Genomic DNA, 27082 nt, shown 5'->3' with positions numbered 1-27082 from the left:
ATTACCATGAATTGCATTTTCTCATAAGGTCATTTTGCAATTCCAAAAGCAGCAATTCCAAAAGCAGGCGGCCTTGCGAAATAGTATCTATCAATGAGCCATTTCCAGAAACGGCTATTAACAAAGGCGGCAGTGCACTATGAGTTCTTATTTTTAAGATAAACTTCGTAGAAACATAACTTTTATGAATTTCATTTTGTTCGGTATATTTCTTTTTCAACGATAAGCTTCAAATGGTTTCTGAATCGGATTATGCTTTGAGAGATATTATGTTTTAAAATTTTAAATTATGAAATATTATATGCATTCATATGTCATATGTGTTGGTGGGTTTGTGGAGTGCGGAATTCGAATAACTACCCTCTGTCCCTAACTAAATTAATTTAGTTGTCCTAAGTTAAACTATTTTAAGTTTAACTAAATTTATAGAAAAGAGCACATGTATATTTATGACACCAAATTATTATTACTAGATACATAATGAAATATATTTTCACAGTCCATTTATTTGGTGTCATAGATGTTGTTACCTTTTTCTATAAAGTTGACCAAATTTAAGAAAGTTTAACTTAAGGTAGTTCTAAAAATTGATTTATTTTGGGACCAAGGGAGTTAGCGCCAGCGCAATTGCATTATTACATATAGAGGTTGTAGTTGCTTTTATTTGGTGGGAGAGATGTTGTTTGGTTTGGCGTGAGGGATCCTATCAGGTGTGTTCATAGAGGGGATATGCACAGTGCTAATGTTTGCTGTACGCGCATATAGAATAATCACACCATCAAATCGCTGACTACATGCTAATCATGCACCATTCTTTACTCTCTCTTTGAATATCTACTGGTAACTTTTTTCCTGAAGAATGGGCGGTATCTAGCGGAAGATGCAGCCAAGGACATCTTTAGCTAGTGAGTCATAAACATTTAGTTAGACAAGTCAAGTGAGACACGTAAATCAAGAGAGAAACAAGCAAATTAAGTCTCTTTACTCGTATACATGTATTATAATATCCTTAGCAGAAAAATCTTATAATATATTTAAATTTGAGTACATTTGATTAATCTAATAACTGATAAGCTAATTCTTTGCTCATAATAATGAGATGGAACTGTTCAGGTCAACTAATCCTTTCACGTAGACAATGCTACTGTTCTTTTTTTATTTTGGGAATAATTCAGCAGAAGACATTATTAAAAAAAAACAGCAGCAGAGGTGATCCATTCCATTCGATCACCAGCCATCGCCTACACCATAAGCACCTTCTGGCTCTCTGGCCAGGCGTCATCTGCAATTCTGCATCCGCATCGGACTGCCAGCAATTGTTACCTGAAGGACAACGTGAGGACAATGCGGAACTACTAGCTATACGAACCCTTCAAGAAATGAGGTGCTGATGAGTTACTCGACGGGTGTCATTTTCGCGTCCAAAAGATGTGAAAGCTACTAAGCTAGGAGTGTGTCAAACTTTTCTCAATCTGAATGTGTGTGCTGTTTCAGTATTATCCCGGGCCGTTTGCTAACTCCTATATACAGTCAATCAGAGAAGAGGCTGGAAAAGAAGAATGGAAGGATCCATATACGACAGCGAAAAATAAATGTTAAGGCAGCGCATCAGCATCTACATCCACATCTATATATACAAGAGTATCCATGTGCTAACTCTCAAAAAGCACGTTTATCTTTAACCAACAACCTCTGGTGGAGGAGTACAGTTTTCCTGCATCTATCCAATAAGTTTTGCTGCGTGGATGTTAAGATTCCCTGAAATTTCCTACTAGATTAGTAGATTTATGGTAGTTCGCTGATTAAAATGTACATATATTTATTTATGGTAGATAGCTGAATTAATCCTTTTATATGAAGAGACAAAAGTAGCGTAAGCGACAGAGATGTTATATACATGACCCCATTTCTAGGGTTTGTTCTAGATCGAGTAGTAGAACATAGTGGACAGTATACTATTTTGTCTCACTTAACAAGCGTGCTCCAGCATAGACAGGCGTTGACCGTGAGAATATATAAGCCGCGCCACCAGGCACTAACAGTTGTTGAACATTATTAGTTTGATGATCTCCTTAGAGTCGTGTACTTGGTCACTGGAACTAATAAAATGCACCATACATGTATCTCTTCTCTATGTTCAGATATATATACTAGTACTTCCCACTACGACGACTAAGACTAGTTAACACAAATTCATATATACTCATCAGTTGTCCTCCTCGCCTTTAATTTCTAGGTAGCTGAACTCTGTGCCATGACATGAGCAACCCAGTAGCTTGTAAACGCATGCATTCATGCACAAGCATGCCGTGAATGCGCTAGTTACTTCTTCCGCACCATCTTCTCTTCCCTCGGTTCGTGCATCTCTGTGCACACGAAAGGCGCGCGGTGGTCCTTGGCATGGCGGCGCCGAGCAAGGGAGCCACCAGGAAGAGCCTGATCTCAAGAACCCTGGAGCGGTGCAAGTCTGGGCTGAACCGGATCGGCACTGCCGGACGGGCGCGGTCGTCGCCGGCGGTCGCCGGGTGCTTCCCGGTGTACGTGGGTCCCGAGCGGGTGCGCTTCGTGGTCCGCGCGGAGTACGCCTCCCACCCGCTCTTCCGCCGCCTCCTTGACGACGCCGAGCGCGAGTACGGGCACGCGGCGCGGGGCCCGCTTGCGCTGCCGTGCGACGTCGACGCGTTCCTCGACGTCCTGTGGCACATGGAGCACGGCGATGGCGGTGGAGACGAAGATGAGGTCCGCACGGCCGTGTCGTCGTCGCCAATCTGCGGCTTGCGGAGCTTCAGCAAGAACCGCGCCGCCGGATACAGGATGATGAACCCAAGGTCTTCCCCGGTGGTTGCTAAGATCGGTGAGCACAGAGAAACTAAGCACGCACGAACTCGATCATACAGTTAGGTATGTACCGATGCATGGTCTTGTATATATGATGCTAATCATGGTTTACACGACGAGAAAACCACGAGGGCAATCGATCATCGATTCATCGTGTATATATTGATGATCATATCGCTTCGTGTCTTGGAACAATTACGAGGCTTTAAAATTAATAGTTTTCATAAAAACGAGATCTTTTGTTTTGGAGAGAAAAAAGTATGGCAAACATAATAATACTCGCAACTCTATATATGACTGTAAAATGGGTTCATACCCATTTCCATTACTGAATAACGTTAACGAAAATACAGCAAGAGTTTAAGACGTTCCAGAACGACTACGCAGAGCCAACGAGAATAGCAGACAGAAAAGCAAACAGTTTAACTACTGCCAGACACCCAAGCTAGAACTACACTCAGCTCGCGACCAACTAACACCCACAAAAGGCCAAACAGCAGTACGATCATTCTTCCTGACTTCAGATAGAAAGGGCTGGATCAGCGTCACCATCTCTCCCAGCGTCCTGGATGAAGTTAGTCCTCACAGCAGCATCTTGCGGCTTTGACAATAGTTTGATTGCAATCTTAAGCATGGCATTGACACCTTCAATCAGCATCTTCTTCTCATCTTCAAAAAATAGACCTGCCCAAGAGCACATGAGAGCACACACATGACAAATTATCTCAAGGGGGCTCTTGAGCACTTTCCGCCTTCAAAGCAAATCTTGTTCCTATTCTTCCAGATAGCCCACCAGATAGCAGCACTAGTGGAGAAACGGGCTGTACTCCCGGTTCTCGACCGCCTTCAGTCCCGGTTTTGGAACCGGGAGTAAGAAATCGGGACTAAAGGTCCCCTCCTTTAATCCCGGTTTCGCGCCCGGGACCTTTAGTCCCGGTTGGTAGGGCCTCCCGGTCTGGCCACGTGGGGCGGCCCTTTAGTCCCGGTTGGTATTACCAACCGGGACTAAAGGTTTCCTTTTTTTTCCTTTTTTTTGTTTCTATTTTCAATTGATGATTCGTTTTGGTTTTCGAATAGGTTTTCGAAGACGCATTCTACGTATTCTACACGTTTATAATGTTCGAACATTTTGTACAAACTAAAGTATAAAACTAACGTATATATTACATGCATATACATATATTGTACGTTATTTTATGTACATATAATATGTATGTATATATATATATATATATATATATATATATATATATATATATTACAAATAAAGCTTGCATTGTATATTCTATCATATCCTTGGGATAACAAAATCACTCCATCTAGTTTGGCTTCCATGTTTCGTTGACGTCATTGTAGAACTTGCCGGCGGGGTTGAGGACCTGGTCATTAAGAAATCCTGCTATGGTCTCTTGAATTGCTTTCAGTTGGTCACGTCGTATGACTTTTTCCTTCAACCATAGAGTCTTCAATAAAGTTAAAGGAAAAGTATTAATATATATATATATATATATATATATATATATATATATATAAATATGTTGGTCACTTGATTACTTATATATATGAGCAACAAAAGAAATTGTGAATATATGAATATATTTATATAACATACTTTGAGGATTTCTTCAGGAGTTCTTTTTGTGTACGCCCCGATAAACTCGCAAACATAGTATCTGCAGTAGTTGTTCCCCTGTTCTTGCCTCAGAACCCACTTTTACGAGAAAAAAGATCCGGTGAATTGAAAGTATGCATGGTGTTAATTGAATTATATATATATATATATATATATATATATATATATATATATATATATATATATATGTTGATAGTACTTACTTTGTGTGCGATTACATCCAGTGGCGCTTTGCAATGTTTCATGTGGTGATTCTCAATGAAACTTTTCCAAACACTGCGCCCAATAAAATAAAACATTAATTTGGTCTTTAATAATTGTTGCAGTTAAGAGATCGGGGTATATATAGTGTGAGAATATATAATGTATATATATACATGTAGCTTTATATATACACACTTTAATAGTAGAAAATAATCACACTTACAGACAATAGCAGCTAATGAGACTTTTGTCGAGAGAGTCCAAGTGGCATAGTTGGTGTAATTCTTCAAACTCGACATATATAACGTCATCGCCACGGAAGTAATGTTGGTTTCTAACTCTGACAGTAACAAAGGCCTCTCCCCGTTCATACGCCGCCATGTACCACTTGTTTAGCAGGTACATTTGCATACCCAGTTCACCTAAGGCCTCAGGGTTGTATAGACTCTTTCCATGTTCAAATTTCTTCCAAGGATCCACTTTTGGAGCAGATGGTCCTTCAGCGAGCACTTGGGCAAGGTCCAAACCAGTTTCCTCGTAAAACCGAGCCAGCTCCTCAAAATCGACGTCTAAGTCTAAGTTCGAACCATATTCATTACGAACGACAAGAGAGGGGACTGATTGTTGCGATTGTTGTCCGAGTTGTGCAACACCTTTCCCTGGTCTAGTCTTTTTCTGTGCCGCCTCAAATGACTTGGTGAGAGAGCGGTCGTAGTCTGATTTTGGCCGGGTCTTTTGAGATTCCCGCTTTTTCTGGTCCACTTTCTTTCTTAGAAGATCTGGAGGTAGGTAGAAGTATGATTTCTCCGGGTTCTCCCTCTCTTCTCGTTGCTTTTTTACTTTTTCAAAGAAACTGTCCACATCTTTTTTTATTGCAGCTTTTAATTCCTTTTTACTTTTCTTGAAAGACGGTTTTTGGGGAATAACTGAATTAGATGAGGCTTTCTTCTTTGCCAGCTGGTGGGACAACGACTTTGTTTGCGGGGCGGACCTCTTAGGAGCTTGGTTCCTCTTAGTCATCAAGGGAGGCGGGGTAGCCGTTGGAGGCATTGGAGACCTCCTTGGAGGCGTTGGAGGTGGCGGCGGTGGCGGCGTTGCCACCTGATTGCCCGGAGCACTATGATGATCTAGAGATTGAATAATTGGACTTAGGTTGGCGGAGGGCCTGCTGTGTGATTAAAAAAAGAATAATTAGGTATAAGAAATTATTATTATTAATCATGCATGTCAATAGAAAGTTTGTGAAAAAATTGTTTCGTTCACTTTTGTCCGCACCTATTGTCTGGCAGTTGAGGAAGCGGCGGTGGACTAGAGACCCCAGGAATAATGATGTAGCGCTTGTGCCATAGTATGAATGTTTTCTCTGCTTCTCCTAGAGTCTTCTCCCCATCACCTCCTGGAATGTCAAGAGGCAGGTCACTAAAACCTTTGTTGACTCTATCCACTGAGACGCTAACATATCTAGGTGGTATTATTGCCCCATGGATTCTTGGTGTCTTAGTAGGATCTGGAGGAGAAAAAACACCGAGAGCCACCATGATTGTGGCATTCTCTTTTGGAATATGAAGCTCACATGATGTAAACGGTGCAGTGATGTCATCCTCGGGGAAACGTAGCATTGCGTCATCTTGATTTGGCAACTCCGTGGAAGCACAGCTGCTTTTCAACTGATCAGGGGGGCTAATATTAATGTTCATTCCTAGATCTGATGCCTGCCTCTGGGCACTCATTGCTATTTGCACTTGCTTTATTATTTCGTCCTGCATTCTAGCTTGCATGTCTTTTTCGCGCTCCTGTGCTTGAAGCAATGCCTCCCGTAACTCACGGACCAATTCCTCCAACCTGCTGATCCACGCTGCATCCTCATCCCTCCTTCTCTGCTGGCTTTTGTAGGTATCTCTGTCATCAGGGAAACCATGCTCCCAAGAAATATTCCGTCCTAAACCTCTCGTTCGGCCACTGTGTTCAGCGGTCCCGAGGGCATACGTCAGTTCATCCTTCTCTCTATTGGGCCTGAATGCACCAATAGTTTTAGCTTGTAGAGCATAAGATAATCTTTGTGTTGCTCTTTCGAGTTTTGAGCCATGAACCAGCTTTCCGGTCTCTAGGTCCAGTCTTCCCCCATGAGCGAAAAACCAATTCTTCGCGCATTTGGGCCCATTGAGTGATTCTGGTGTGATACCCTTGGCAAGAATGTCCACTTCCATTTTCCCACTTGGGAATGGCAGTCGCACAACCACCATATCCCATGCCATGGTGGTATACCTTCTGTCGGGCATTATCTTGGTTCCTTCTCACCCGTTCCTCACCCTCTTCCAATGTCTTGTACTATACAAAATCATTCCAGTAGGGCCTCAACTTCGCGAGCGGGCCACTAGTATTGAAATTGGGCGTTACGTTCTTCTTGACGTATTTCGTGTATAGGGATTTCTTCCAAGTCTGAAATTGTGTGGCCATCTTCTTCATAGCCCACTTTCGAACTACTTCCTTCAATTCATCATCGTTGATAGCATCATAATCATCCGCTTGCAACGTGAAATGTTGAAGAATATAATCCCAAATTAAATTCTTATCAAGATCAGAGACAAAACTAACATGAGGCTCGTTGATCTTTTGCTTCCATTCACGGGCACTGATCGGAAGTCTATCCCTTACAAGGCACCACAGTGTTGCACGAATTTCCTTGCGTGTGGACCAAGTGGTTCGCCTGTCACGATATTGAATTCCGATATTATATAGCGCCCCTCCAATGGCTTTTTCGGGCCTCGAATTTTTTTGCTTTTCGTCGTTGTTGTCGTCGATCCAGAGGGCTACATATAATAGATGATAGATATTCAAATATATATAAATATATATACCTCGCCAGTATTTTCTTGCACAATATTTTCTTGGTTATCTTCAAGAGCCAGGTATTGACTCCCGTCATCTACATCCTACTGGTCACCATCGGCAAATTGAGTGCCGATGTTGATAATATTCATCATTTCTTCATCCATGTTGTCTCTCGGGGTAGCCATCTAGCTTTTACACCACCAGATATATCTATAAAAAATAAAAACTATATCTATAAAATGAACTCCTACAAGACGTGCCACCTCAAGGATAGTAACATTTGTAAAAATCATTTATGTATCTGTACTAGTGATAGAATCTAGCATAGGCCTTATTTAAGTGCCTAGCTTGTTTGAAGGGGAAATCTTAACTGACAAAGTTTACAGGTTTCCAGAGCGTTTAACACTATTCTGCTTGCCGAGAAAGTTGCTAGTGTTGTGTCGTCGACATTTTTCATGGCCGTGGCCATGGTCATTGTGTTCTCGTCTTTTACTGCGGCAGGTAAGTAATTCACATGATATTTCCGCAAATTAATAGAAGAATGGGAGTGTACACACATAATAATCGTTTATATATATATATACTACGTTTGGGTACGGTGATTGACAGACTACTGCGACGATATCGGGACGTGTGAATAAATAACCATCCGTACTAGTTGACCTTGCTTACGTGATCATCTCGGCGAGCATTTCTCCACCGGACGGCACCGTACTTGGCCACGGAAGAGCTTCGATTCTACGAGGAAGGGAACACGGTCTTCCACGACCGTTGCCGCTCTCCCTCGTAGAATCAAAGCTCCTCCTTAACGTTCGTTACCGTTCGGCAGAGAACATGCTCGCCGAGATAAACACGGTCCGCAAGTTCAACTAGTACGGATTTTCTACAATTTTCTAACTAGTCGTCATAAGCTACCGCATTACAAGATTGCCGGCACGAGGGCTCGGCACACGCATCCATCCGATTACAAAAGGTTGGAGCAATTAATCCATCATAAACGGATTATATATGGTGGCGGCGGTGGCTCACATCCAAGGTGTCAAACGCGAGGTCCAGCTCCTGCAGCCAAAAAAACATGTTAGAGACTTAGACTTTACTAAAAAAAACATGTTACAGAAGTATGCACCAAATTGATACTAATGGAAATCAGCAGACTATTACAATAAGTAGGGCAGCACATGAAGTGCAAGGTGCAAATGGTCCAAGGCTAACAAAACATGGAGTAATCATACACTGTGAAAAACCTGGTCATAACTCAGCTACATGTGCAGCAAAGAAGGCAGGACAACCAGCTGTTAAGAAAACCAAGAGGGCAACAACAACTACAGCTGAGCCAGAGCAGCAACCAATTCGTGTAGAACAATATTTCTAGGTATGTGCACACCCACACCATCACCATTCACATGTGTACATATATAGCTTAACTGTATTATTGGTTTAGGAGAGGTGAGTCACCCGGATCCTGAATCACATACACTGCTATCCCAAATGGAGAACCTCATGGTGTCACAACTACTAGAAGAGGTACCAAAAAAACTTGACTATAATCATTACATTTGTGCTATATTACAAAACTGACAAAACCAATTGTACCGAAACTATGGTAATGGATGCTATTCCTGGTTGGATGACCACAACTATGGTAATGGATGCTATTTTAGTGAATATATGTCACTGATGTTATCTCAGATATTGTTTTCTATTTTGTATTGACTCAACCACATTGCTGTCAATTGTTGTCAAAAAATCCTATCAATTGTATCACATATCTGTCAATTATATTGAATGAATCAAAAATTGCATCACAAATGAAGGTGACTAATTTGCATCAGTGAAACACATTGGAATTCACTGAAACCCATTGTCATGAAACAAGTACTACATTACTGAAACTGTTTTACATTAGAATTTCTAATCCTACTTCAGCAACATGCTAATGACGACACCAACTCCTACCAGATCAAAGTTAGCTCCTGCCCTAACCACACTCCAGACAGATATACATCAGCATTACAAATTGCAAAAGCCCGGCGATCTCCATCGTCGTCGGAACTCTAACGACGGCATCATCAAGGGAAGTGCAGAGGAAGAGGGAGACCGGGCCAAACCAAGAGAAGACGTGCCATAGCTGTGGCCTGCTGCGGATCTTGGAGAAGACAGCTTGGGGGCGAGGTGGGCTGGGGACGAGGACGACGCGAGGCGTGCGCTGGCCGGCCGGTGACAGCGTGCGCGCGTGAGGCGAGGCTAGGGTGGCCTGGGGGTGGCGGCGCTGCTGGATTGATCTGGTGGAGAAGATGAGGCTTGACGGAGACAGAGAGGTTTTATAAAGGGAGACCTTTAGTCCCGGTTGCAGCTATGAACCGGGACTAAAGACCCTTTAGTCCCGGGTGATGATTAGAACCGGGACTAAAGGTCTGATCTTTAGTCCCGGGTGTAGCCACGGCCCGGGAGTAAAGGTCATTTTGGCGGGCTACGAAAACACAGCCCACCTTTAGTCCCGGGTGTAGCCACGGCCCGGGAGTAAAGGTGGTCTGCAGTTGGCTTTCTCCGGTTTCCATAAGTTTTTTCCTTTTTTATATATTTCTTTTATATAAAAATGCATAGAGTTATTAATTGCCTAATAAATAAAATATTACCAAAAAAATTATAAAAAAAATCCTGGACTTGGTTTCCCATTATTATACACGACAAAAAATTGTAACCTAAACTCTTTTGTTTTACTGTATGAATATTTGACATAGTATAAATAATAATTACAATTTGCACCATGCAAAAATATACTACTTAATTAAAATCATTTAAACTATTGCTTTTCGACAGGAAATTAGTTTTCACATCTTATTAACGTTGATCATTTGGTTTTTCATCACCGGGAAATCCACCGTCTAGCAAAAAATTCATTTAAACCGTAGAAAATATGAAAACATGACAAAAAAATCTGAAGTCACAATTATTACATAATAGGTCTAATACATCACTAAATATATCAAGTGGGCACAGTAGTGAACTTCTTAACATATATCCCTTGGTTATGATCGTGTCGTAACTATGGAGTGTCCTCATCATTTAGCTGGATGCTTGGGTCTTTGTTCACTGTGAAGGGTGGAATTCGGTCATCCTTTTCATAATCTTCTGATATGTCTGACTTGTCTTCAATTCCGACGATGTTTCTTTTCCCTGAAACAACTATATGGCGCTTTGGCTCATTCATTGGGTCGTTGTTGTTTTTCCCTCTCTTCGGTTTTGTAGACATGTCCTTGACATAAAACACCTGATTCACATCCTTGGCAAGGACGAATGGTTCGTCTTTGTACCCAATATTGTTGAGGTCCACGGTTGTCATTCCATACTGGTTGTCGACTGCTACCCCGCCTCCAGTCACCTTTACCCATTGGCACTTGAACAAAGGTACCTTAAATGTAGGTGCATAGTTTAGTTCCCATATCCCCTCTATGCGGCCATAATATGTTTGCTTATTTCCATTAGGGTCGGTGGCATCTATGCAGACACCACTGTTTTGGTTGGTGCTCCTTTTATCTTGGGCTACTGTGTAAAATATATTCCCATTTATCTCGTACCCTTTGTATGTGAGGATATGCCACGATGGCTGCCTAGCCAACAGATAAAGTTGCTCATCAATACTCTCATCACCCTGACATTCTTTTCGCAACCAGTCCCTGAAAGTTTCCATGTGCTGATGCGTAATCCAAGCTTCTGACTTTCCTAGAAACTCGGATCGGAGCAACTCTTTATTTGTCTCGATATACTGATCCACCAAGGAGGAGTTTTGCAGAACTATGTAGTGTGCTTTATTAAAATAATTGTCCTACGTACCAATATATGTTTTCTTCCCTAGTGTCCCCTTTCCACTTAGTCTCCCCTCGTGTCGTGATTCAGGAACACCAATCGGGTCAAGGTCGGAAATAAAGTCAACACAAAACTCAATGACCTCCTCTGTTCCATAGCCCTTGGCGATGCTTCCTTCTGGCCGAGCACGGTTGTGAACATATTTCTTTAGGACTCCCACGAACCTCTCAAAGGGGAACATGTTGTGCAGGAACACAGGACCGAGAATGCTAATCTCCTTGACCAGGTGAACTAGGAGGTGCGTCATGATATTAAAGAAGGAAGGAGGGAACACCAACTCAAAGCTGACAAGACATTGAACCACATCATTCTGTAGTTTAGCTAGATCCATTGGATCGATTGCCTTCTAAGAAATTGCATTGAGGAATGCACATAGCTTCACGGTGGCTAGACGTACATTTGGAGGTAGAATTCCTCTTAGTGCAACTGGAAGCAATTGTGTCATGAGCACGTGGCAGTCATGGGACTTTAAGTTTAGGAACTTCTTCTCTGGCATATTTATTATACCCTTTATATTCGAGGAGAATCCAGATGGTACCTTGATGCTTGCTAGGCATTCAAACATACTTTCCTTCTCTTCTTTGCTAAGAGTGTAGCTGGCAGGACTTAAGTAATGGCGTCCATCATCTGTCTTCTCTGGATGTAGGTTGTCTCGTTCTTTCAAACATCGTAGGTCCTGTCATGCTTCAAGTGTGTCCTTAGGCTTCCCATACACACCCATGAAGCCTAGCAGGTTCACACAAAGATTCTTCGTCAGGTGCATCACGTCGATCGCGCTACGGACCTCTAGGACTTGCCAATAGGGTAGCTCCCAAAATATGGACTTCTTCTTCCACATGGGTGCGTGACCGTTGGCATCGTTCGGAACAGGTTCGCTGCCATGTGCCTTTCCAAATACTACTTTCACATCCTTGACCATATTGAGTACATCCTCACCAGTTCGGTTGCCTAGCTTGGACTGGTGGTCTGCCTTACCTTTAAAATGCTTGCCTTTCTTTCTTAGGGGGTGATTCGTAGGAAGAAATCGACGATGGCCAAGGTACACGACCTTTCAACATTTTTTTCAAGAATATACCTTTAATGTCATCGAAACAGTGCGTGCATGCATTATATCCCATGTTTGATTGTCCTGAAAGATTACTTAGAGCAGGCCAATCATTGATTGTTACGAACAACAATGCTCGCAGGTCAAAGTGCTCATGTTTGTGCTCATCCGACACACGTACACCTGGTCCATTCCACAAAAGTAGAAGTTCTTCAACTAGTGGCCTCAGGTACACATCGACGTCGTTGCCAAGCTGCCTTGGACCTTGGATGAGCACTGGCATCATAATAAACTTACGCTTTATGCATAACTAGGGAGGTAGGTTGTAGATACATAGAGTAACAGGCCAAGTGCTATGACTACTGCTCTGCTCCCCGAAAGGATTCATACCATCCGTACCTAAAGCAAACCTTAAGTTTCTTGCGTCATTTGCAAACTCTAGGAATTCTCTATCGATTACTCTCCACTGGGACCCATCAGCAGGGTGTCTCAACATATTGTCTACCTTACGGTCTTCTTTGTGCCATCGCAATAACTTTGCATGGTCTTTGTTTCTGAACAGATGTTTCAAGCGTGGTATTATAGGAGCATACCACATAATCTTGGCAGGGATTTTCTTCGTGGGACGTTCGCCCTCAACATCACCAGGGTCATCTCGCCTGATCTTATACCGTGATGCATGACATACCGAGCATGCATCTAACTTCTCATACTCCTCACCACGGTAGAGGATGCAGTCATTAGGACATGCATGTATCTTCTGGATTTCTAATCCCAAAGGGCAGACTACTTGTTTTGCTTCGTACGTAGTGATAGGCAATTTATTATCCTTTGGAAGCATCTTCTTTTGGATTTTCAGTAACTCCCCAAATCCCTTGTCAGATACACCATTCTTTGCCTTCCATTGCAGCAATTCCAGTGTGGTACCCAACTTTTTCTGTCCCGCATCACAAGTTGGGTATAGCAATTTCTTATGATCCTCTAGCATGCGCTCGAACTTGATCTTCTCCTTTTCACTTTCGCATTCTCTTTGTGCATCACGAATGGCCTGACCAAGATCATCAGCGGGCTCATCTTCTGCCACTACCTCTTCTTCAGCTTCTCCCATTGTAGTATCATTGAAGGCACCATATTCAGCAATAATGTCATCATTGTCCCATTGTTCTTCTTCACCTTCTTCCATTACAACCTCGGTTTCTCCGTGCTTCGTCCAACAAAAATAGTTTGGCATGAAACCCGACTTCAACAAGTGTGAATGAAGACTCCTTGAGCTAGCATATTCCTTCAAATTCTTACATATGACACATGGGCAGCACATGAAACCATCGCGTTTGTTTGCCTCGGCCATACGTAAGAAAGAATGCACGCCCTCAATGAACTCTTGGGAGCGACGATCAGCATTGTACATCCAATGCTGGCTCATCTGCATTACATGACATACATACCATATTAAAATCTAGAACATAATTAGTTAAATATACGACATGCATGCCACCACACAAGGTATTAATTTATGAAAGTCTCGCTACAATGTAGACAATCCCAACTACCACTAAAAAAACTAAAGCTAAAATGCACTTCAGCAGCATAAGGATTTCGCGACCAATCCCAACTAAAACAGACAGATCATGCGTTTGTTCAACATCTATGGGCTTCTTCCGCAGGATCACTGCCTCATCAGCCGCCGTAGCCACCTGTGCAAGAGAGTTTTACACGTGTTCAACATACTCTTCCTCCCAGTACCAGCCTGAACATCCAGTGCCATCCCACTAAAATTAAAACAAAAAATTAGAACTTTAATTACAATCATCATGAAAATAAGTATAAATTAACCATAATCATCAAATGCGACAAAATAACTCACATTGCGATTCGGATACTTGTAGAAGATACGGCCCTTGTTGGGACACTCCTTCCTCACCCGGTACTCCATCATAATCTTCTCCTCACACTTGCCGCATGCAATAAGAGGAAGGTCCGGCCTCAGTCGCTTTGTAACCCGATGAGAGGCCGAGGACCCGGAAGTAGTTGCCATCTACTCTCTATACTCATTTTTAATATAATATAAATTTATTATTTTTTAAACAAATAAAATTAAAAAAACTCTAAAATTCTCTATATCTCTAAAGCATGAAGTGTGCTATGCATGCTAGAAATGAAAGCTCAATACTAGTTTTGAATAACTACTTTAACCTTCCTTCATCCAAGTACGCAAACTTTAAAGTGATTTTGAGCTTAAATGGCTTACAAATAAAAAAATCTACCATAAAAAAACCACATATATCTAGTCCATAAAATGAAATAAGCTACAGATGAAACACGAGAGTATAAAGTTGGTAACCTTTAGAACCGATGGAGGAATGGAAGAAATCTTGTGATACACCGGTGATGAGGAAGAAGAGAGGCCGGCGATGAAGCTAAGAGAACACTGAGCTCGAAGTGGCTCGGGCTCGGGGAGGAACAAGGGCTATATAGGAGGGTACCTTTAGTCCCGATTTCTGTCTGAAACTGGGACTAAAGGTCCCTTTCTAGTCCCGGACGGAGCCTCCAGCCGAAAGTAGACTTTTACTCCCGGTTAGAGGCACCAACCGGGAGTAAAAGTTAACCTTTAGTCCCGGTTCGTAGCTCCAACCGGGACTAAAGATCCCCTCCAGCAAAAGCCTAGCGCAGTAGCCGTTGGGCAGGGACCTTTAGTCCCGGTTGGACCTACAAACCGGGACTAAAGGTCTCTCTAGTCCCGGACACGAAAAATACCAGGACTAAAGCCAAATTTCGAGCTGGATCAAAGGTCATTTCTCTACTTGTGCAGCAAACCCAACTCCAAAGAACTTTTTACCATTTGGTATCCAATTTTTACACACCAACTCCAGCATTTTTCAGGTGAGGTAGGAATATCGTTAGCACCCAAACAGATAGCAAAAGTTGCCCAGATTACTTCGGCATTAGCACAGCAAAACAACAGATGATGCATACACTCATCCTAGTCACAAAAACAACAAGTGGGACTAACTTTCCATAGTCTCCTCAATAAGTTGTCTTTAGTTAAAATAGCATTGTTATGCACTAGCCACATAAAGATTTTAATCTTGGCAGGGTTCTTCCCCTTCCATATATTTTTAAACAAGGGCCCATTCTCATTAGTGGCCATTGCATTACAGACAGATTGCACAAAGAAAGAGCCTTTATTTCCAAATTTCCATTTAGCAAAATCTTCACCATGTTTAAAATGATATTGAGAACCATCTAGTGAAAGATAACTGTATTTCACCACATTTAACTTGAAACAGAGTGATGTTTTTCTGCTCACATAATTTGAAAAGATCAGTATGTAGCATAAATGCTTATCATATATCCATGCCTCATGCCAAAAAAGAGTTGATTATCCATTGTCGACCTCAATAACTCTTCCTTGAAGATAGATCTCTCTTATCTTGAGAAATTCAGCTCAGATGGGTGAGTCATTTTGCCTGTGTTTCACAGTGCAAACTAACACTACTGGAAATAGAGACTTTGCCGAGTGCAAAATTCTTGCCGAGTGGTGCACTCGGCAAAGAGTTCTTTGTCTAGTGCCGGGCACTCGGCCAAGCACTTCTTTGCCGAGTGCCAGACTCTCGGCAAAAGCCCGACACTCGGCATAGGCTGACCCGTGTAACGGTGTTCGGCCATGTCCTTATTTGCCGAGTGTCTGCTGTTAGGCACTCGACAAAGATTTATTTTTTTATAAAAAAAAATCTTTGCCGAGTGTCCCAGATCTGGCACTCGACAAAGATTTAATTTTTTTAAAAAATTGCTTTACCGAGTGTTTCAGATCTGGCACTCGGCAATTTTTTTTTTGAAAAATACTTTGCCGAGTGCCCCTGGCACGGCACTCGGCAAACATTTTTTTTAAAAAAATGTCTTTTTTTTAAAAAAATACTTTGCCGAGTGCCCCTGGCATGGCACTCGGCAAAGATTTAATTTTTTTTTAAAAAAAATGTCTTTGCCGAGTGCCCTGTGAAGGCACTCGACAAAGAGGAAATTTTTAAAAAAAAATCAAAACCCTCTTTGCCGAGTGCCTTATCCGTGGCACTCGGCAAAGACCCTCTTTGCCGAGTGCCACGCCCCGGCACTCGGCAATTTTTTTTGTTTTTGGCCTCCAAATTTTTTGTGCAGCCCTTTTAAAGCACTAGGAACTCCTAGTTAGAATTTGGGGATATTTTATGGCTTTTTGATATATTTAGTTATTTTATTTCATTTACTTGAATTTTTTCGAAAAATATAATTTTGATCTGCACGTGGTACGAATAATGGAATTTAATTATTCAAAAAATAATAGTCATGTTATTGAGTGTAGTGTGAGGCCGTATCTAGGAACAGACCCAAAATTTTGGACATCTTGTTCACGAAACATGACCGCGAACTTGCGTGCGAAGTGTTTTTAAGTTCTATAAAAAGCAAACGAAGTCCAAAAATCATGAAACTTGTTGAGATGTCATGATATCATATGTGGAGGCTATGATAAAAATTTTAGAAGATTTCATACACATTGTCACGTACGATGTTTACAAACTAGGACATCTCTACATGTCGTGATATTAGATGTCACGTGCACTCGGCAAAGTATTTTTCAAAAAAAAAATTTGCCGAGTGCCAGATCTGAGACACTCGGCAAAGAAATTTAAAAAAAATTAAATCTTTGCCGAGTGCCAGATCTGGGACATTCGGCAAAGAATTTTTTTTTTAAAAAAAATAAATCTTTGCCGAGTGTCTCCCTGATCCAGAACTCGGCAAAGAGCGGTTCTAGGACTTAAGCAAATTCGGTCGCCCGGGCAGTCAAACAGACAGCCAGCCAGCCCCTGCGCCCACGCCCGCGCCGCCCCCGCCCCCGCGCCGCGCCCACGCCGCCACTGCCCGCGCGCCCATGCTGCTCGCGCCGCTCGGCCACCCGCGCTGCCCGCGCCCTGCCCCCGGTCGTGCCCTGCCCCCGGCTGTCCCAGGCCGGCCCTACCCCCCGGCCGCGCCCGTGCCCGACCCCGACGCCACCCGCCCCTACCCCCGGCGCCCGTCAGGTTTGCCTTCTCTCTTTTTTGTTATCATGGTAGTGATAGTTGTAGTAGTATTAGTTGTACTAGTAGTGCTAGTGGTAGTAGTAGTATTAGAAGTAGTGGTAGTAGTAGTACAACTAGTGGTAGTAGTAGTAGTAGTAGTAGTAGTAGTAGAATTAGTGGTAGTAGTAGTAAAAGTAGTGGTAGTAGTAGTAGTAGAACTAGTGGTAGTAGTTGTAGCAATAGTGGTGGTAGTAGTAGTAGAACTAGTGGTAGTAGTAGTAGCAATAGTGGAAGTAGTAGTAGAACTAGTTGGTCTATTGTGCACAAGTTATCGCCACACGGTAAACTACCTGTCCCAAACAATGAAGATTACAACTTCAACCCAAACACATATGATGGAGAGTTCTATCAAGAAGAGGGACTACAAGGGAGGTTTGACATAGACTTAACCGAAGAGATAGGAATGGAAGTAGACAATGAAATGGATGATGATGAGGACGCTGGAGACAAGGTGCGAAATCTGAAGGACATACAAATGCTTGAGCGATTACGTTTAGGCAATGACAATGAAGACAACATTCCTCCTTCGGATAGTGTTGATGAGTTGGACAATGTTGATAGTGATGACGAGACCTATGATCCAGCTAACCTCAATCATGAAGATTATTTCTAATACATGTAATACTATACTTTTTGTAATTATGTTTTGTTCATTTTTGCAAATATTTCTAATACATGTATTACTATGTATTTTGTAATTATGTTTTGTTCATTTTTGCAAATATTTCTAATACATGTATTACTATGTATTTTGTAATTATGTTTTGTTCATTTTTGCACCTATTTCTAATTATGTCTTGTTTTTCTTTTTTATTGTAGGTGAGTGAACAAAGATGGTGGGCGACCGTCATAGGTCCGTGAACTCGATTTACCAAAGACCACGCTGGCTGCAGGAGGAGGCGGAGGGGGTGGCGGAGGGATCGGTCAGGAGAAGGAGGAAGAGGACCGCCAACCGCAGGAGGGGGCCGTCTGCTCCCACGCCATGTGAGGAGGAGCCAGTGGAGGAGGTGGCGCCCGTGGACGAGTTGAACGATGAGCTGGTTTGCCAGACGGACGAGGAGGAGGGGTCGCATGAGGACGACGAGTTAGAGGCGGCAAGCACGGGTTCTGCTTCCTCCGACTCCTCTTCGAGTGTCTACTTGCGAGGTCTCGTGAGCCTCCCACATGTTCCGCTTCCTCACCAACGCCCAGTGATTTGCCCCGAAGGGCAAAAGTAAGTAACTTTATATGTTATCACCACTACTTCATATGATATGATGAAAAAAAAACTAATAATTTTTCTTAATCACTTGTGCAGGAACTGGGTGATTGTGTCGGGTGGTAATGTACGGCTAGTCAATGGCATCCTGGGTCTTCTGTGCAGGCAACACTTCCCCGGCATTGTCACGTACGCATTGAAGACAGAGCCGGCCTACTCGTTTGACCACTACGTTGTCGCCACCGATGTGGAGTACCCCAACAAGGCGGCACGGGTGAAGGCAGAGCTTTGGGTAAGTCTCCCTCGCACAACATTACTCAATACGTCACATTCATTGGACTTTTCTTGAAATAATGAATGGATACATCGCTTTTGTATGCAGACTTATTACAGATGTGAGGAGGGATTTAAGGCCAGGGCAGAGCAGGTGACTACCAAAGCCTGTAAAAAACTTGTCACCGACATGCATCACGAGGCACGCATCCAGGCCATCATAACCTACTACGGGTTGAAGCTTGGAGAGAGGAAAACCAAGAAAGACGCAAGAGAGATGCAGGTGACCTAGGAGCAGTACCTTGAGATAAATGAAGAACATCAATATTGATTCATTTTGAGATTAAGTTGGTTTAATTTGATCTTCTTATATGTCCAATACTTGATGATGTGTAGATGATTCCCTGGTGGTGCCAAGCATATCCCGAGTGCTGGGCGATGATGGTGGAGAGGTGGTTCATGGAGGAGTACCTCAAGATGCACAGGGATGCCCGGGACCATCGTTTGTAGATGCAAGGTCCAGCACACCATCAAGGCAGCCAAAGCCTCACCAGATACAAATAAGCATGTGTACGCGAATTCATTTATCTATTGTGACGCTCAATTCTGCCTGATTTGTAATCATCGTGCTGTCTTTCTCGCAGTCGGCATCACATAGTGGTAAGGCTTGCTCGGACTTCCAGGCATGGTGTATGGCCCACAAGGGCAAGGCGATGTCCGACGTCTCCTTCAACCTAGAGGACCTGCCCGAGGCATACACGAACCCGAGCGTCCACTCCCGCATTAGTGAGTACACTGAGGTGGCGAGGTCGCTCCATGGGTCAGACCACGATCCGAGCACCCAGGACTTCGATGGAGAGGCCGTCATGAGGGCGGGGCAAGGCAAGAAGCATGGGCGGTTCTGGCTTGGTGACGACGTCATCGACACGGCCTCTACTCCCTCTCTCTCCTAGATCCGAGCACGGAGCACAAGCGAGAGCCCGGCCATTCCCACACGGCCGACCGCTGCACAGCACCAAGTCGATGCACTCGAGGTTATTCCTGTTTTACTCGTCATACATTGATCTTTACACACCTTAATTAGCTTTGCATTACTGAAACATTAGAGTGAAATATTGCAGGCCCGGCTGGAACATGAAATGAGGCAACGTCAGGAGCTGGCGGCCCAGCTGGACGCCGAGCGGACCAAGCGGCAGGCCTAGGCGCAGAGGCTGACGGACATTACAGAGTTCCTACAGGGGCTTGGGTAACGTGTGGGCTTATCTCTATCAGCTGGGCTACTGGTTCCACCTCCGCCTTCGCGTCCTGCAGCTGTAGCTACTCCTGTGAGTATGAAAGTTTTTTACTATCGCTTGTGCTTTGCTTGTATGGCCTCTACCTTCCTAGATTAGCTATCTAAATAATCTTATCTCACATGCAATCTTTACTCCTTTGTGTAGTCTCCATCTGACGGTGGTTTGAATAATCCACCTCATGCACCTCCAAATGATGCAGCTGGACCTTCACCACAGTCGCAGTGGCCGAGATGAGTGCATGTTGTATTTTTTTCATTTGTTGTTCACTTAGTGATGGACTTGTGATATACTTGTGATGTATTTGTGGACTTTGATGGACTTGTGAATTTATTTGGATGGACTTGAGCACTTATTATTATATATGTGATATATATTGTGATGGATGTGATATGTGCGGATGGATGTGTGGATGTATGAGATATATATGTGATGGATGAGATATATGATTGTATGAATTTATTTGTCATGATGGAATGTAAAAAAATTAAAAATGGCCGTTTTGGGTTACTTTGCCGAGTGCCATGGTCACAGCACTCGGCAAAGCTAGAAAAATGGGCTGACGGAAAACCATTTTTCCAGCTTTGCCGAGTGCCATGACCATGGCACTCGGCAAAGAATTTTTTTTAAAAAAAATTCAAACTTTGCCGAGTGCCGGCAAGAGGGCACTCGGCAAAGAATTTTTTTTAAAAAAATTCAAACTTTGTCGAGTGCCGGCAAGAGGGCACTCGGCAAAGATTTTTTTTAAAAAAAAATTCAAACTTTGCCGAGTGCCGGCCCCAGAGGGCACTCGGTAAAGAATTTTTTTAAAAAAATTCAAACTTTGCCGAGTGCCGCCCCCAGAGGAAGAATTTTTTTTAAAAAAAATTCAAACTTTGCCGAGTGCCGGAAAGAGGGCACTCGGCAAAGAATTAAAAAAAAATTAAACTTTGCCGAGTGCCGGCCAGTGGGCACTCGGCAAAGAATTTTTTTTTAAAAAAAATAAAAAAATCTTTGCCGTGTGACTACATGGTTGGCACTCGGCAAAGCCACCGTCAACGGGGCCGGCGCCGTGACGATCGCTTTTCTTTGCCGAGTGCCCGATAAAAGACACTCGGCAAAGAGGGCTTTGCCGATCAATTTTTTGCCGTGTGTTCTTTGTCGAGTGCCGCACTCGGCAAAGGCTTTGCCGAGTACAATTTGGCCTTTGTCGAGTGCCTCAGGCACAAGGCAAAGAACCTGAATCCAGTAGTGTGAGTCACTTCTCAGATACTTAAACTTCACAATAGCATGCCATAAACCTTATTGTTTTTCAAGTTTCCACCAATATTTGCACAAAAGTCTAAGGTTCATTTTTCTAATGGCTTTTAAACCTAGCCCACCTTTCTTTTTGCTTTTACATATCTTGGTCCGTTTGACCAGGTGGTATTTTCTTTTTGTATGGCCTCCTTGCCAGAAAAAAAGTCCTTCTAGTTTTATCTAGTGCTTTGGCAACAGTTTTAGGCAAAAAATACAAAGTTAAACTGGCAGTGATTAAGGTGGATCTTCCAGCAATGCACAAGGTACTTCCCTTCCAAATGTCCAATCTTTTAGATTCTTTTCCATTAGGGGTAGCCAATCAATGACATGAAGTCTGCTTGGGCTCACAGGCACCCCTAAATACTTAATAGGAAAATAACCAATTTGGCAATTGAAGATATCTGCATATATATGAGCTACATTATCTTCATCATTGATCATTACGATTTCACTTTTAAATTCATCATTAAGCTAGCCATCAGTTTATAAAGATAAAGTTAAAGCTTCGTATCACTACCCCAGAATGGACTATCACTGACCGCTTTTGAACCCGCACAACTAAAGTTGCAGTGATGAGGGGGGCTCATCATTGCTGGTTTTAGAACCGACAGTGATAAGGTTTTCAGAAAACTCAAAATACAAGATGAAAAAGAGCTGAAAAATAGCAATTGTTTAACACTAGGAGAGACTCCACCGGCTAGCCACACAGTCACTTCATTTTTTAATACAACTTTAATACAACTCGTAAGACTTTTCGCACACCTTGCGGCCGACAACACTCGAATCCACGACCTCAGGCTTCGTAAGTTCGTCTCTAACCACTCCACTTGTAAGACACTTATGTCTAGTGGGATATTCGTCCTCCTTGCAACACCCTAAAATCTGCTCCTTTCAAAATAGAGCTAAAATAACTTAATTATAAATTTTTGTGCTCATGAAACATAGGGAAATAATAAATTTTCATTAAATTAAAATTTATCATAGGGTGTAGCAACATTGTTGAGCATACATGCTGGTGCATCTGATTTGTTGTAATGTGTGGCTTTGTATAAAATTCAAAATAATTCAAATTGCTTTTAAAAAGGGTTTTAAAATGGCTTTGAAATAAAAGAAAAACAAAAGGAAAAGCAAAACTCTCTCCTTCTCAGTTTTGGCCCGAAGGCCCAGCTCCCTCGCCTCTCTCTCCCTCTTCCCATTTGGCCTATTGGCCCAGCCTGCTGCCTCTCCATTCCCACCCCGCAAGCCCAGTGCGCCCTCACTCTTCTGCCGGCCTAGCACTGCACCCTGAGGCCCAGCTCACCTTCCGGCCCAAGCCGCGTGGCGCGCCCCTTTCTCCTCTCTCCCTCTGACTGATAGGCCGACCCCGCGGTCTCTCTCGCTGACACCCCGGTCCCATAGGTCAGACGACGTCGTTTTCTTCCTGTGGCCATCCTAGACTCTGCTAGGGGCGATTTCCTCTGCCGAGCGCCCGAATCCTGTGGGATTTGGCATGCCACCCATGCCCTAGCCCCTGTAAAACCCGTCCCAGGTGCCGCCCCACCCCTGCATAACCCTAGCATAGCCACTGCCCTTGCCTCGCCTCGAGCCAGCAGCAGCAAAACCCTAAGCGCCGCCGCCTTCACAAGCTCGCCGGAGCAAAGCCAGTGACCCGAGCTGCCAAATCATGCCCGAGCTCGCCTCGCTCTCCTCTTTCTCCCCGTGCTCTCCCCGTGGCCGATGATGCCCGAAACATCAAAATTGATGAAGTCCGGCGAGGACTAACCGCCTCCGCCCATGCGCCGCCGTCGCAGCTCGCCGCCGGTAACTCTCTCCCCTCACTTCTAATCTAGATCGTCCAGGTTCAATCTAGCGGTCGAGATCGGCCGATACCGTTTCGGCTGGCACTTTTGCTAAAGAGTCCCTCCCTTTTTCAGATTTTGAACCCGCAGTCCTAGTCCAGATTCAAAATCCTGATTTTTTATTTATTTTAATTTGAATTAAAATCCAGTTAATTACAGTTTTCCCACTGAGTTGGTTTTAATCATAAAATCTCCGTTTTAGCTCTGATTTGATCCATTCAAGTTGCGTTAGATTCACAACGATGTAATCTACATGTTAATAACAATATTTACCATGTAACTTAATTTGTAATTTCATAGTTTAAATCCTAACTTGAATAATGATTATACAACTGGATTTATAAATAAAATATGATTAATTTTACTTTAGTTTTCTAGTTCAAATATAAATGGACTTGATACAACCTAGATATTTCTTTGAAGTATCTTATACATGTTTTATATGATTATTAAAAAAACAAAGCCTATGGTTTTCCTTTTTGCTCTATAAAATGTTTTTCGGTAGACGTTTCTTGTTCACCGTAGCTCCGAATAGAGTGCTTTTCGTGTCTGTGTGTTTGTAGCAATATGTAGATTAGTTTTCAAACATTTTTGTTGATTGGTGTACTGCTCTAATCTCGTCCTATTTGTTTGTTATGCATGTCTGTGTTGATGCTTGTGTGGTATTCTATGATCATGTCTAGTCGGTGAGCTTTACGTGGTGATCAAGAAGGAGTTCCTTTAAAGGTTTGGACTTGAAGAAGGATATGAGTTTAAGGCAAGTATAGCATGGGATTATCCTTATTGTCCTATTCACTTTAATAACAACTTAATCATATGCATGTGTCTACCTAGGCAACCGTGGCAAATTTCCTAGATGTTTGATATCTTGGATTTCTTGTCACCCGTGGGATATTGCATTGGATAGTGATGCTAGTGCCCAACTAAAACCATGATCTTGTAACTTGACTAATTGCATATGCAATAAACACTAAAAGATAACTTTTAGCAACATGGTTAAAGGGGGCTGGAGTGTTTGGCTACTTTCCAGATGCTCTAGATTTCTCTCCTTAAGGACTTATCTGTAAGTGATCATACGGGACTTATACTACAACTGTGAGGGCCACATGGCTCTAGCTTTAGTCAAGTATGAGGACCTTTTCTAGCTTGTTAGTGGTTACCTTCATGGCACAAAAGGGGCTTGCCGAATCGGGTATAGTGTGGCCTCTGTCTTTATGTGTATAGCCTGCGCGGAATGTGCTATTTAGAAGGAGAGCTCTACATCTATTTGACAAATGGAAGTGTTTTGGGAGTTATAAACCTGGGTATATGGGTACCACGACTCACAGTAAAAGTGTACAGCCTCTAAAGAGTATAAAACTGGTATATCGGTCGTGCTCACGGTCACGAGCGGCCTTGGAACCCTTATGGAATAGATGATCACTATTAATTATTTGTTTTTGCTATACATTATTCATGTTTACATTGATCATGTGTTTATACTGGGTTTATGACAACTTGTTGCTACTCATATGCTAAAATTGTGACAACTAAAAGCTAAATGCAGTCAAATCCATGTCAAGCTTTTGAGCCTCATGAACCACATGTTATATTTGTTGAGTACGACATGTACTTACGCTTGCTTTACTTTTCAATACTTTGAAAAAATCTCGGATGGGTACCAGATTGCTAGAGTCTAGAAGAGTTAGGCTTGTGATCAACCAGTCAGTTGTCCCTGTGTTGTTGGTGACTACACCCGAAGATCAGAGTTGTCCTACCGCTGCTTGCTGTCTAAGATTATATCCTTTATACAAAGTACATTATATAATAAGCATTGTCTTATGATATTACCCTTATTTATAGCTATATGTGATATTTGAATTCCTAGGCTCACATATGGTGTGTATCTGGTTTTATGCTTAAAAGTGGGTGCTACACTCCTCATCTATCTTCATCTAGTTTTGAAATGAGTATTTCGGACCCTAAACGAATTCAAATAAAAAGTTGTCGACTACTAAGTTTTATAACTTTTCGCGATCTACAATTTTGATTTTATTCATTTCTCCATCCGAGGTTGTTTGAAAATTTTTAATTTCAAATGTGAGGAAATTTGTCCATAATTTTCTTTGGATAAATGATTTCAAAAGGAAAAAGTTGTCAACTACAAAGTTGCATAACTTTTCGAGATCTACAACTTTTATTTTGGTCGTTTCTCCGTCCAAGGTTATTTTAAAAATTTGAATATCAAATGTTTAAATGTAATTTTCGATGGATAGACAATTTCAAATGAAAAAGTTATCAACTACAATGTTGCATAACTTTTCGAGATCTAAAACTTTTAGTTTGGCCTCTTCTCCATTCGAGATCCGTAACTATAACTTCACACTCACTTATGACTGTAGAGCATATGGATTCCTTTGGTAATAACTTTTATAAAATCTTGTGAAGTGAGTAACTTAGCATCAAAATAACTTTAAATAAAAAAGCTGTGAACTACAAAGTTGCATGACCTTTTGAGATTTACAACTTTTATTTTGGTTGTTTCTTCGTCCAAGATCATTTTCTAGCACTACACACTTGTGACTTAAGAGCACATGGACTTCTTCAAGCCGGATGCCTTTGCCACCAAGGAAGTCTCCAGAAGGCTCACCTGGTGGAGGCCGATCCAAGCCGACAAGCCCTGACGGTTAGAGCGTTAGAACAGAGCAGACGGATGGCGCCCGAGGCTTCTCCAACTCCACGACAACGCTGAGGTCCATGACGCTGCAGTAGCACACTCTTGGACTCCGGCGCATGTGGACCATGGATTTACCATGTGTTTGGTTCCGATGATGGGTAGGGACGGGGCGAGTCCGTCATGGATTCCAGCCTGTTTGGTTGTGGGGCGAGTTGGGCATGGGACCGTCCCCGAAGGGATATTCCCTTTAGATTCAGGGCATCCCCATCCCAGAAAACGAGCAGACGGGGGCGTCCTCCCTCGACAGCGTCCTTATCCGTCTCGTTCTCGTGGGTGAGAGAAGCAGTGCATGGGGCTAGAGGCGTGGACACTGCAACGGGCAGCGCGGAAGGGCGGTGCGAGCTCCAGCGCTTCGACGAGCGACGTGGAAACTCCCGATCTCGCGGCGTCCTCCTCCTTGAGCAGGCGGCATCCTCATCTCAAGCTCCATCGCATCGTCCTCCTCGAGCTGACGGCGTCATCCTCCTCGGCTTTCTAGCATGGGCCATGACGGCGAGCACTCGAGTGGGTGTGGGGCAGCGGCGGCGAGCTCCCGTAAGGGCATGGGTGGCATGGAGGCGAACCCCACACGGGTGTGGAGGCCGCGACGGCGAGCTCCGATGCGGGTGTGGGGGCGTGGCGGCGAGCGCCCATGCGGGCTCGAGCATGCGTGGGATTTGTGAGAATTTCTGTACGCGTGAGGATCTCACATGGAAGGTTTTTTATGCATGAGATTTGGGCACAAATTTTCCCTTTCCTAACAGCGTGGGAGGATAATGTTGACAAAAAATCCTGATGACGGTTGGGCTCCGTAGGCAACGGTGTGGGTCCCGCTAAGCAGTAGATAATGGCGTCAAATTCACCATCCATCCAATTCTCTATTATCCCTCCAACCAAACACAACAAAATGATAAAGAGAATAAGATGCATTGGTTGAGCTGGGAAAAATTGAAGAAACCAAAGAAACAAGGTGGTCTTGGGTTTAGAGATGCTCATGCTTTC

General features: G+C 43.1%; 1 protein-coding gene and 1 pseudogene across 1 annotated transcript; both read left to right on the top strand.

Annotated features, from left to right (window-relative positions):
• Positions 1-27082, top strand: part of LOC136515499 (protein NSP-INTERACTING KINASE 3-like) — a 108964-nt pseudogene that overhangs the window by 34678 nt on the left and 47204 nt on the right.
• Positions 2401-2901, top strand: LOC136518214 (protein SMALL AUXIN UP-REGULATED RNA 12-like). The gene has a single exon (XM_066511861.1). The coding sequence runs from the start codon at positions 2401-2403 to the stop codon at positions 2899-2901; it is 501 nt and encodes a 166-aa protein (XP_066367958.1).

This window comes from Miscanthus floridulus, chromosome 17 (genome assembly GCF_019320115.1).
Source record: "Miscanthus floridulus cultivar M001 chromosome 17, ASM1932011v1, whole genome shotgun sequence".
In the NCBI taxonomy this organism is placed as follows: domain Eukaryota; kingdom Viridiplantae; phylum Streptophyta; class Magnoliopsida; order Poales; family Poaceae; genus Miscanthus; species Miscanthus floridulus.
Note: the sequence above shows the minus strand (reverse complement) of the source record. Positions and strands in the feature narration are given on the sequence as shown.

Bases quoted from the DNA above. Each gene is read 5' to 3' on its own strand.
- LOC136518214 (XM_066511861.1), top strand. From the start codon at position 2,401: ATGGCGGCGCCGAGCAAGGGAGCCACCAGGAAGAGCCTGATCTCAAGA.